This window comes from Impatiens glandulifera, chromosome 4, assembly GCF_907164915.1.
Source record: "Impatiens glandulifera chromosome 4, dImpGla2.1, whole genome shotgun sequence".
Taxonomy (NCBI): Eukaryota; Viridiplantae; Streptophyta; class Magnoliopsida; order Ericales; family Balsaminaceae; genus Impatiens; species Impatiens glandulifera.
Genome location: NC_061865.1, coordinates 14,032,379 through 14,044,790, shown reverse-complemented (window position 1 = coordinate 14,044,790; position 12,412 = coordinate 14,032,379). Strand labels below are relative to the sequence as shown.

The following is a 12,412-nucleotide window of genomic DNA, read 5'->3' as shown; positions in this document are numbered from 1 at the left end:
TTATTTTTCTTTCTCTGTTTCTTTTTATTAATTAATTAATTAATTTATCTCTCTTTATTTATGAATTATTATTTTTTCTTTTCTTTTTCTTTTTTCTTTAATTTTTTTGTGAATTTTTTTTTTTATTCTCTTTAATATAAACAAAAATAAATTTAATAATCTTACTATTTAATTTTGTTCAAGTTAATAATAGTAGTAAACAAAATTATTTAATTACAATTTTTATTTTTTATATAATCTTAATTATTACTTTTTTGGTGTTGAATAATTAATATATATTATTATCTAAATTTAATAGTTTTTTTGTTATTAAAAGGATAAGTTATTGTAATATACCAGTATAAGCCTTTGAAAAATAGACCAAATAATTTTAAAATAATCAATCTTGTTATAAGAAAAACTTGAAATAATAAAAAAAAATAAAAATAAAATATCAAATATCAAATACTAACATATGAATAGTGGAAAGAAGAAAAATAGATAAATTGAGTGAAATTAATTAATTAATAAAAAGTAGAGAATGAAATTGATTAATTAAAAAAAAGTAAAAAAACCTTTACAAAAATATTACATAAAAATAGAAAAAATTAATTAACAAATAAATAAATAAAAAGAGAGTAAAATTGATTAATTAATTAATAAAATAAGGAAAAAAAACAAATATACAATTAAGAAATATATATATTTAAATAAAAATTAACTATATTTATGTTAAATGAACTAATTTTTAATAATACAAACGTTTAAATAAACTTTGGTTAGTTTATTAGTTGTACAAATTACTATATGTCTATATTAATTTTTTAGATAAAAAAATGCATTAAGAAATAAGAAATAAGAATTAAAATAATATAAAAATATAATTTAACATAAATCTAACAACATAAAAAATAAAAAACTTCTAAAGAGAAAAAATAAAATATTCAAAAGTAAATTATATATTTAATTTTTATTATATATTTATTTATAATTTAATGTATATATATATATATACATATTTATTTATTTTATAGAATATATATTTTACAAATATACATTCATATCTTTTATTAATTTGATTTATTTATTCCTATTATAACTCATTTTAAAATTATATAAATAAATAAATAAAAATTATTGAGAACAAAAGAAAATATATATTTAGAATTATTAAATAAGAGAAATAATTAATTAGACTAAAAAATAATTAATAAATTTTATATTTAATTTACACATTCCTCTTCGTTTTATTTTAAGTATAAGTGGGTATATTTTTTTTCCACCACTCATATCTGACTTTTTTTTTATCATATAAATAGATAGTTGGTTATCACTTGAAATGATATTTTTTTGTGTTGCTTACCCATCCTCGTTAAGAATAAAATTCAATGTCGCTCATAATAATTTATAGAGATTATTTTGACACCGGTTTATTGATTTGTTCGACTTGCTCTACATAATCATTCATTGTTACAAATTTTTGAAGCCACCTTAAAGAAATTCAAGATGGTTCTTAACACCTTAATTTTTATTTAGTTTTAATTGTTTGACATTATTCTATAAATTAATTTTTGATATAAAATTAATTGTTTGAATTAATGAAAATTGATTTTTTTTTAAATAAAATAATATATAAAATAAGTAAGAGATTTTATCAATGTTGCTTTATTAGCTTCCCGATTGAAATGTTGCCCTCACGTCAATTGAGTACCAACCGAGTTCCACTTTTGAAAAATCAAAAATTTCGGCCGATGATGATGGTTGCTCATCGCGAAGAAGAAGACAAACTAATGGGGAAACAACGTTGTTTGCTTTTTCCGCGTTTGAGCGTTAAGAGAGTCTTAAACGACGTCGTTTCTGGCCAAAGCGCGGATGCTTAGGCATTTTGTCCGAACTGAGCGTTTTGTTCGCGTCGGGGCTAACAACGTTGAGACACACATTAGTTATCTAGTGTTGCGATGAGGCGCTTCTCTTCTGTCGAGCTACGCGGTTCTCCGATGGATCACCCTAACATGGTGATCATTTCATCTACGATCATAGACTTCATCATCATATATATCGATCAATTAGATGAAGAACAGACAAAACTCATTAATGACATTTTAAATGAAATTTGATCCACTTGATCTATCATCCGACCTTGTAAGCCTATAAATAGCTTCCTCTAGTCAAACTAAAGGCAATGATGACAATCCCGAGCCCTCAATCAATCTCATACATAATCTGTCATTAAAATTTGCAAACTTTTCTTGAAAATTTTAAAATATTGTATAAATTTGTAAGCTCAGATCTAGACATCCACAAAATATCTAAAAGAATTCAGGAGTGTTTTCTAACTCACATTAAACTTCCAATCATCCCGTGGTTAAATTTATGAATTCAAATTGAAATTTTACATTTCAGTTCGATCAATTTCACTTAATTGTTCAATTTATTGAATGAAAAACGACCTTAAGATCATTTTATATAATTTGTGTCAAAACTAATCTAAATCAATCGATCCAAATCAAGAATACCCAAATTTGATTTGGAATATTTTCAAAATCTAGTTTCTGTTCTTGAGTTATATCTCAAGAACAACGACTCAAAAACCTTTCCAACACATTTTTAAGAATGTTAGGAGCTTATCTAGACCAATTTCAAGTAATTCCGATCATTTTGATCAAAAACTAATTTTTTATAAAACTGGAAATTTTATTTCTTAAATTGATTAAAATGAATCGCCAGTGTTCATGTTTTGGTTCCATTCAATCCTATGGAGTATAAAGAAGTTATTGACAAGCTCTTTACACTCGAAAAACCCTCAAAATCAAAATAACATTTTTTCTATAAACTATTTGATTTGAATGGATCATCATCCGGGTCGAATGATGCATGATGTTATATGATCCTTGAGACTAGACGAAGATCCCCATGCCCTTGGATCAAAGGATTAATGCCCCAAACAAAATCATTAAACCTGTAGTTTGATGTTCTTGACGTCCGACCGAGAAAATCGAACACTCCCTACACCCGATCAAGGAATCTCGCACCCCATCATGAAATTTTTAGCCTGATCTTTATTTTCGATCGAGAAATCAAGCCTAGCATGATTTTCGACCGAGAATTTCTAGCCCCGATCGAGAACCTTCAACATTAGGATCAAGAGCTCCCTACACTCGACATAAGATTTCCAGCCAATGACCGAGAGCTCCCTAAACCCGACCGAGAATCTCTAACCCAAGACCGAGGAATCCCGCACCTCGCTCGGGAATTCCCCACACCCGACCGAGTGGTCTCAACCCAAGACCAAGGAGTTTTAGCCCTCGACCGAGAGCACCGATCCTAGGGTCCATATATAAAAAGTTGTATTAAAATTTTCCATATTTTCTTTTTTCCAACCCATTTTCTTAACTATAATTCATTCAATTTTTAATTTTACAAGATTAATTTCAAACTTCTTTAAAAAAAATGTGATAATATCTAACTATTTATAAAATATAAAAGAAAGAATAGACGAGAAATATATATTTATATATATATATATATTAATTTAACAAATTATACATTATTAAAAAATATTAGTATTTATTTTAATTATTTAATATTTAATATATCAAATTATATAATTTAATATATTAAGTTTATTAACTAATATAATTAATATATAGATAAAAAAGTTTTGATATATTAAATTTTTATTTATTTATTATTAAATAATTAGAACGAAGTATTGAGTATTTACATCTTAATTTTAAATTTATGAATAGCTATAGTTGTCACACTTATAAAGAAAATGAGAGAAAACTTATTAAATGAATAAAGAAAGAAAATGAGGACTTGCTAAAAAGAAATGCACATTCAAACTATTAACGTCCGTATACTAAATTTCAACGATAATAGTTGTTTTTTCGATTTGATTGGTTCGGTTTGAACGATTAGAAGATTGATTTTGTCACTTTCGATATTAATTTAATGTATATAAACAAATATATATATTATGAAAAATATTCTGTAATCTAATTCATTAAAAAAAACAAATTCATTATACATAAAACATTTTGTATACTCAGCATTCCATAAAAATAGTCAAAATTATAAATTTTGATTTTTTTTTTAAATATTATTTTGGGGAGAATGCTAATTTTATTTAGGAGGGAGAGTTGTCAAATTTATTTATAAAATTGTAAAATTTTATTTCTGTATATGAAGTTGTCAAAAAGTGTCAAAAATATTCAAGATAACGGACTCTATCTAACGGGGTTAGATTTGTATCATTTGACATCCACATATAATCCACCTATTATATATATATATATATCTTTTAAACTATTTTTTTTTACAGAACTAACCTCCATCCCCACTTCACCAGTAACAACCCCATCGCCTCGCCGCCCAATATTGCAAACACATTTTATTTGACTTGGAAAAATAAATATGCGGATGATCAATGCAATCGTAGCAGCGATACTGAACCTAATACTGCAAAACATAAAACCAAGCTCATTTTTCTAATCATCATATTCCTTTTATTCATCATACATTTTGTCCATCCCAAAACCACAGTTCATCATTCAAGACGCCACTGTCTCCACCTTCAACCTCTCATCGTCGTCGTCGTTCAATCTTCTCTCCTCCACTCTATAAATCACCATCACCTCTAAAAACCGAAACGAGCATTCGGGTATCTATACAACGATCTGAGTATCTACGTAGAATACACACTCAGTGTCGGCCCTGAGATTTGGGCTGGCCCAGTCTTGGGTAAAAAAAATTGAAAAAAAATCGAAAATATTGTTATTCTAAGTCTATTTTAAAAATGAATTAAAAAAATAGAATTTAATAAGATTTGAACCGACGATTAACTAAACATTTTAAATACTTATCTTTCACCAATAAGCTACAACACCTTTTGTTTAAAATTATAACAAATTTAATAAAAATATCTTATTAATTTTAATAATTGGACTGCGAGTGGGCTGCCTAGTCCAAGGGCTTCCTGAGCTTACCCACAGGGCAGACCCTGTACACACTTCCTAGAGGATTATATCAGGGCCATAAGGTGAGTAATGTTTGGTCTTTGATTATTAACGACAATTGATCTGTACAATGTACCTTTATTAATTTTACAATTAAGCTTGACGGTCATGTCCATTGTAGGATTGGGACGTTAAATACTCGTAAGTACCATATTCATGGACTTTGTTCTTCTACGACGGGGACTGTTGGTGAAGAGGGAGAAGACGGCGGCGACGGGGACTGCTGGTGAAGAGGGAGAAGAGGGCGGCGACGGGGACTGCTGGTGAAGAGGGAGAAGAGGGCGGTTGCTGGTGAAGAGGTGGGTCACGGCGGCTGCTGGTGGAGTGGATGTTAGGTCTGTAAAAAAAAATTAAAGACAAAGGGTTTGTTTGAAATGAAAAAAAAAAATAATTAAAAATATATATATAAAAAAATAAGTGGATAATTACGTGGATGCCACATAGATAAAAATTAACATTGTGTTAGTGTTAGTTGACTTCCGTTATCTTATATATTTTTTTTAACAATTTTAGACAACTTTATATATAAAAATATAATTTGACATTGTATCAATTTTGTAAATAAAATTAACATTTCTCATATTATTTTTCAAGTATTTGACCGGTTTAAAATAAAAATATAGTAACTAATGAATTGAGTTAACCTGTTGGATTTGAAAGGATTAGTAGGTGTACTTACACCATTTACCACACATATATTAGACTTAGGCTTTTCTTTGGATGTAGTTATTCTAATAACTCAAAAAATTAAACATTACTTTACCCCTTTTATTCATTAAATTATTCCATTCATTTACTAAAATATTAAAAATTCCAATATTTTAAATTATTATTTTTTATTTTATTTATATATATTAATACATTTTTAATTTATATATATATAAAAAAAACATCATCATCTGCTTAAAATAATTACCAATCATCTTATTATTCACTCTCCAGATTATTTAACCTGGACAAAAGAAGGCCTTAGATTGCTCGATTTAGAACTTTTGAATTTTTTTATTTTTTATTTTTTGAATTTTCAAAGAGCATGTTCTTCAATTTTCTAAGAGCGTACAAATATATAAATACTAGAGCCGATACTAATCTTTGTCTTATTCCAAGATCATAAAATGTATCAAACATATGTTATATTCCCAAATAACACCCACGGATATGATCTCTTGTAACTCAATTATAAGTACCCACTGTTACAGCATTGAAGGTTGGCCTCGGTCTTGGCTTGATTGCGGAGGGCCAGGACCGAGAGTTGCCTAAAAAGAATGTCGCGGGTGTGCGGCATGGGCACTAGAGTTGCAAAGTGCCGTGTCGAAAGTTTCTGTCGGAGCGCGAGTTTCAAATACAAGGACCGAGAGATGGATGTTAGCACGCGTGTTTCGATCGGCATGATGCGGAGTGCCGAGACCGAGCTGAAGTGTGGTCGTGTGCGGGCGACCTAGGTGCAAAAGAGTGACAACGCCCAGCGCAATGAGAGTGCGCGCACCGAGTGTGGAAAATACGAAGTCGGCCGATGACGATTTGAGAAGGACCGAGGGCGATCAGACGATGGACCCTAAAATGTCAGCATGATGAGTTGTGGACCCGAAATATCAGAATGATGGGTTGAGGACCGAGAAAGTCGGCATGATGAACCGAAGTGGGGGATAAAGTCAGCAGCAGCTGGGTCCAAGGGAAAACGTGGGTGTAGTGGACGGTTACAGCCCACTACTTGTAGTTATACCCACGTCCAGAAGCTTGTGGCGCAGTTTGACCGAAGAAGACCGTGGGACTAGATAGTGGGCAGTTAAAGACCGAGTATTGGCGGTTGAGACCCACGATTCAGCACCCACGACCTAGCAGTTAGATCCACGTTCTGAGTTAGTTATTTTCCTAGGCTGATCTTATTTCTTTGGCTATAAATATAACACTTGAACTGCAAAAAGACGGTTGATTGAGTTTTGGTAGAAAAATACCCACATCTAGTGAGTCTTTTTGTGTGCAGCCAAGTGAGTTTATAGTCTTCTTTGTAATTATTATTTATGAACGAAATAAAATTATAAAGTTGGGCGTGACCCATAATTCTGTGTATTTTCTACTTTCCTGCATACTTATTGATTGTGTTGTGAGTTCGCTGTTTATTTCTGTGCGAGAAATAAATCTCTGTGTTGAGTTTGGCTGATTGTTTTGGTGCGCAAAACAAGCCGTACAAGGGCGAAAAAGTTAGTAAAAATACGCTGCGTAATTTGCCCGTGTGACAGGTGGTATCAGAGCCCCGTTTGCGATTTCTATTGAACATGACAAAAAGAAGAGAAACCCGAGGCCTTACTCTGGAGATGGAGCCAAGGCTGAGGCGCCTAGAAGCGTTGGTGGGAGCCCAAATGCTGGAGACGATGCTTCCATATTTGCTTAGATCAATGACTTAAACACAGAATGGTTGTCTGCTAGAAACTCCATTGCTGAAGTTTCAGAGTTGGTTGGTCGGAGGGCACTAGTAACTGAAAAGGACCTAGAGTCCAGACTTGAGTAGTTGGTGACTAAAGAGGACCTAGGGTCCAAACTGGATGAATTGGTAACGGAAGAGGACCTAGAGTCCAGACTGGAGCAGATGGTAACGGAAGAGGACCTAGAGTCCATATTGAAACACTTCGAGACTGAAATCAAACTCTTGAAGAGAGTTGTTGAAGCTTCAAAGTCGGTTGGCCAGGGAGCGCTGGTGACCGAAGGGGACTTTGTGTCCAGGTTGGAGCACTTTGACATGAAAATCAGACTCTTGAAGAAAGCTATTGGCAGCAACCATGCCACAACCTCTGTTTCTTCATCTTGATTCAAAGTACCGGAACCAAAACTCTTTGGTGGCGTGAGAAGTGCCAAAGAGTTAGAGAATTTTCTATGGGATATGGAAACTTATTTCGCAGCAACGAAGATCCCTGAAAATGAAAGAGTCTCGATCACAAGCATGTACCTAGCGGGGGATGCGAAGCTGTGGTGGAGAGCGCGCTTATCAGATGATGCGAGTGCAAATCGAACTAAGGTTGACTCGTGGGAAATCATAAAGTGTGAACTGAAGATGCAGTATTTGCCTCGAAACTCGTCTTGGAGGGCGAGAGAAGCCCTTAGAAACTTGAAACATGCTAGTTAGACTAGGGATTATGTGAGGGATTTTACCTCCCTCATGTTGGATGTGAAGGACATGTCCGAAGAAGAGAAATTGTTCAACTTTTTATCTAGTTTGCAACCGTGGGCGCTAACCGAACTAAGGAGGAAGGACGTGAAGAACTTGCCCTCGGCCATTGCTGCGGCTGATCGCTTAGTGGACTTCAAAACAATCGGGGGTGAAAATCCTGATGCTAAGAAGCACACTCAAAGGGACAAGGGGAAGGCTAAATCTTATGAAACAGAGGCAGCCAAGTCTAAGGGATCTAGTAACAAGAAGGAAACAAAATGGAGTTTTGCTTTCTGGGACTGTGCCAATTAGGGGTGTTTCATTTGTGAAGGAGACCATCGCGTGAAGGACTGTCCAAAGCGTGCAAGAGTAGCAACATTCTTGGCCGAGAAAAATGAGGAGCCTAGTGAAGAAACTCCTACAAGGGTGAACCCGATGCAATTATTGAGTGTGTTGCATGCGGAGAAATCATTTCCATGGATGGGACTGATGTTTATGAAAGTCTGCATCAATGAAAGAAAAGTGATGGCGCTGGTTGATTCAGGGGCCACACATAACTTTGTTGCTGACCGAGAAATTCAGAAGCTGGGGTTGGTGATGTCCCCACATAAGAGCTGATTGAAGGACGTGAATTCTGAAGCCACGCCAAATAAAGGCATGGCCAGGGCCGACCTCCAGGTGGGAAGTAATCAGGGACAGGTCGAGTTGATGGTTGTTCCTCTAGATGATTATGAAGTCATTCTAGGACTTGAGTTTCTGGTCCAAGCGATGGTGGTGGTGATGCCTCACTTGGGAGAGATTTTCATTGGTGATCCCAAGAGCCCCTCATTCATAACAGGAACTTACAAATCTCCAAATAAAAATAAGTCGGGATGTCTTGCATTCATGCAACTAGTTGAAAGCCATGTGGGGTAAGAGGAGGCAGATGCGTCGACTGGGTTGGAGATAAAGGCTAGAAATGGCCAAGTGTCGGCCTGTGCCAAGATCCCGACGCTTACTGGTCTAGACTTTCGAAAGATGCTCGAAAGGTAACCAAGGAGGACCCTAAACATCAGTCGCGGGTGAAGTTGATGGCTTGTTTAGTGTGTAAACTAGACAAGACCGGGAAGAAGATGGAAGTGGGTCTGCTGCAACGACCATCACATATTCCAGGGAGATTGGGGAGATATCTCTCAAAGGGCTTCGTTCTCGAATTCCCAATTGCAAGTAGGAAGATCTCTATCCCGTGTGTGGGTAGATAAGCCAAGTATACGGTCTCAATGGGGGTGCTAAAAGTGTCTCCAGTAGAGGAGACCGAGGAAGGGTGTTCTAAATACTTGGGTGCGGAAATATTCCTGAAGGCGAGCAGGAAGACCTCGGTCCCGGGAGTGGACCAATTATACAAGTACACGGTCCTGATGGCAAGGCTGAAAGCGAGTTCCGCTAGGAAGACAGAGAAAATAATTTTTATGTGCTTGGGTGAGGTAGGGTTGGTGCAGGCCCCAACGAGGACGTTGTGTTCCTCTAGTGGAAGTGGTATGTTACAACCTTGAATATTGGCCTCGGTCTTGACTTGATTGCGGAGGGCCAAGACCGAGAGGTGCCTAAAAAGAATGTCGCAGATGTGCGGCATGGGCACCAGAGTTGCAAAGTGCTAAGTGTCGAAAGTTTCTTTCGGGGCGCGAGTTTATAATACAAGGACCGAGAGATGGATGTTAGCATGCGTGTTTGGCTCGGCATGATGCGGAGTGCCGAGACCGAGCTGAAGTGTCGTCGTGTGCGGGCGACCTAGGTGCAAAAGAGTGACAACGGCCAGCGCATTGAGAGTGCGCGCACCGAGTGCGGAAAATATGAAGTCGTCGGCATGATGGACCGCAGTGGGGGATAAAGTCAGCAGCAGCTAGGTTTGAGGGAAAACGTGGGTGTAGTGGACGGTTACAGCCCACTACTTGCAGTTATACCCACGTCCAAAAGCTTGTGGCGCAGTTTGATCGAGGAAGACCGTTGGACTAGATAGGGGGTAGTTAAAGACCGAGTACTGGCGGTTGAGACCCACGATTCAGCACCCACGGTCAAGCAGTTAGACCTCACGTTCTGAGTTAGTTATTTCCTAGGCTGATGTTATTTCTTTGGCTATAAATATAACACTTGAGCTTGACAAATAGAAAAATACCCACAGCTAGTGAGATTCTTTTTGTGTGCAGCCAAATGAGTTTATAGTCTTCTTTGTAATTGTTATTTGTGAGAGAAATAAAATTATAAAGTTGAGTGTGACCCGTAATTCTGTGTGTTTTCTACTTTCCTGCATACTTATTGATTGTGTTCGCTGTTTATTTATGTGCGAGAAATAAACCTCGGTGTTGAGTTTGGCGGATTGTTTTGGTGCGCAAAACAAGCTGCACAAGGGCGAAAAAGTTAGTAAAAATCCGCTGCGTAATTTGCCCGTGTTTCACCCACTATTACAACATTTGAAAACAAAAACAATGTGATTAAAACTAGGTCGTTTTTATGTGTGAGATATTGTAACATCAAACAAGCCTTATTATGTAAAAACATAGTTTATTTATGATTAATAATGTCATCCATGAACCGGCCAATGGACACATAAGAAGAACCTCCCTCCGCCACGGCCTTCCTACTTTCGTGACTCATCTCCTTCATCCTCTTCCTCATCTCCAAACACTCCTCACTATTCTCATCCATCAGTTGCCTTAACGCCCTTTCAATCACCGTCGACGGCACCGTCGCCGTATCTTCTTCATCAGATATTTCCCACCGGCTTTGCCTATAATCCATCTTAACATCCACAGACAATCCCACCTCCTTCACCACAAAGAAAGCATTCATATTCTGCTCCGCCTGAATCGGCCACGTAGCAGTCGGAACCCCAAACCACACGCTTTCCAGCACCGAGTTCCAACCGCAATGCGACACGAAACCCCCCACCGCCTCGTGCGACAGCACCTCCACCTGCGGTGCCCACCCGATCACTCTTCCAATCTCGGCCGTTCGTTCTAGGAAACCTTCCGGTAATACCTGACCCGGGTCTTCGTAGTCGCTCGTGATCCACGTCATCTTCTTGTCCGTAGCCGACGGCCGCCTAAGCGACCAGAGAAACCGTTTCCCGACTTTCTCAAGCGCGTAAGCGATCTCTTTCACTTGTGCATCGGGGAAGGATCCCATGCTCCCGAAGCAAAGAAAAATAACCGACGACAAAGGTTGACCGTCCAACCACCGTATAATGTCGGCGGTAGACTTATCATCGCTTTCTTTCTTTAGCTTCAGGATCGGACCCACCGGGTAAACCGGTGGAATCTTGTCGTCCTCCGATAAGACTTTGATTGCGAGTGATTCTAGTTCCGTGAAAGTATTAACCGCAATCCCGTCCACCTGCATGTACTCGAAAATACATGTTAATAATTCCACCATTTCAAAAAAGAATCATAGTATAATACCTCTCTCAACGTCTTAGCGAGTCGGAGAAAAATCTTTGAGCCGCCTTCCTTATCCATTGCATTCGGCGGTATGACCTTCGCCGGATAACGGTTCTTGAAAACCGCCACATCTAGTTCAACGTCGGTGCCATCTAAATCAACCAAATTCTGGCCATACTCATCTTGAAGGGTCTGCAAATGCCACATGAGTCCGATTAATGAGGCACCGGACACGAAAAAGACATAACCAGGAACTTTAAACTCCTTGGCCACATCTACCATTCCAGCGCAGAACATGTCCAGGATGAACCCCACGAGCCGGCCCGAACCGGGACGGGTTATAATTTCCTGTTGAACGGTTTCCTTGATAATAGGATTGTAGAGATCAGATAAATTGAACATGGCATTAGGATCCACCACCATCGAATCGTCTTCTTCTCGACTGACTTGGAGAAAGCGAATACGGGTGGAGTCGGAGTCGTGATTATCGCCGGAGGACAGTGAGGTGATTATAGAGGGAACGTCCACGTTGGGGCGGCCCTTCATATTGATGATGAGGAAAGTAGTTGAGAGATTTGGGTATCGAGACAGAAGAAGATTTCCCATTTCAACCATGGAAATCACATGGCCTATTCCAAAGAAGGGGATGAAAACCAACTCAATCTTCTCCATTATTTATAACTTGATCGATCTCTTGTAATAGTTGATTGGTATAACAGTGTTATATTGTGAGGAGTAAATATGTCCTGTCTTTTATTTATATATAAATTTAGGCATACTTGTTCATTTTTTTGACAGGTATGTCTAGTATTAGTATGCCACGATTATATTTTTTATTTTATTTTTATACATAAGTC

General features: G+C 36.8%; 2 protein-coding genes across 2 annotated transcripts; both read right to left on the bottom strand.

Annotated features, from left to right (window-relative positions):
• Window positions 1-10,668: 10,668 nt before the first annotated feature.
• On the bottom strand, window positions 10,669-11,517 carry LOC124934783 (UDP-glycosyltransferase 71A15-like). The gene has a single exon (XM_047475288.1). The coding sequence runs from the start codon at window positions 11,515-11,517 to the stop codon at window positions 10,681-10,683; it is 837 nt and encodes a 278-aa protein (XP_047331244.1). The 3' UTR covers window positions 10,669-10,680.
• A 17-nt stretch (window positions 11,518-11,534) lies between these two features.
• On the bottom strand, window positions 11,535-12,227 carry LOC124934782 (UDP-glycosyltransferase 71E1-like). The gene has a single exon (XM_047475287.1). The coding sequence runs from the start codon at window positions 12,225-12,227 to the stop codon at window positions 11,535-11,537; it is 693 nt and encodes a 230-aa protein (XP_047331243.1).
• Window positions 12,228-12,412: the final 185 nt, after the last annotated feature.

Excerpts from the sequence above, each read along its gene's own strand:
- LOC124934782 (XM_047475287.1), bottom strand. The coding sequence starts at position 12,227 with ATGGAGAAGATTGAGTTGGTTTTCATCCCCTTCTTTGGAATAGGCCAT.
- LOC124934783 (XM_047475288.1), bottom strand. The coding sequence starts at position 11,517 with ATGCAGGTGGACGGGATTGCGGTTAATACTTTCACGGAACTAGAATCA.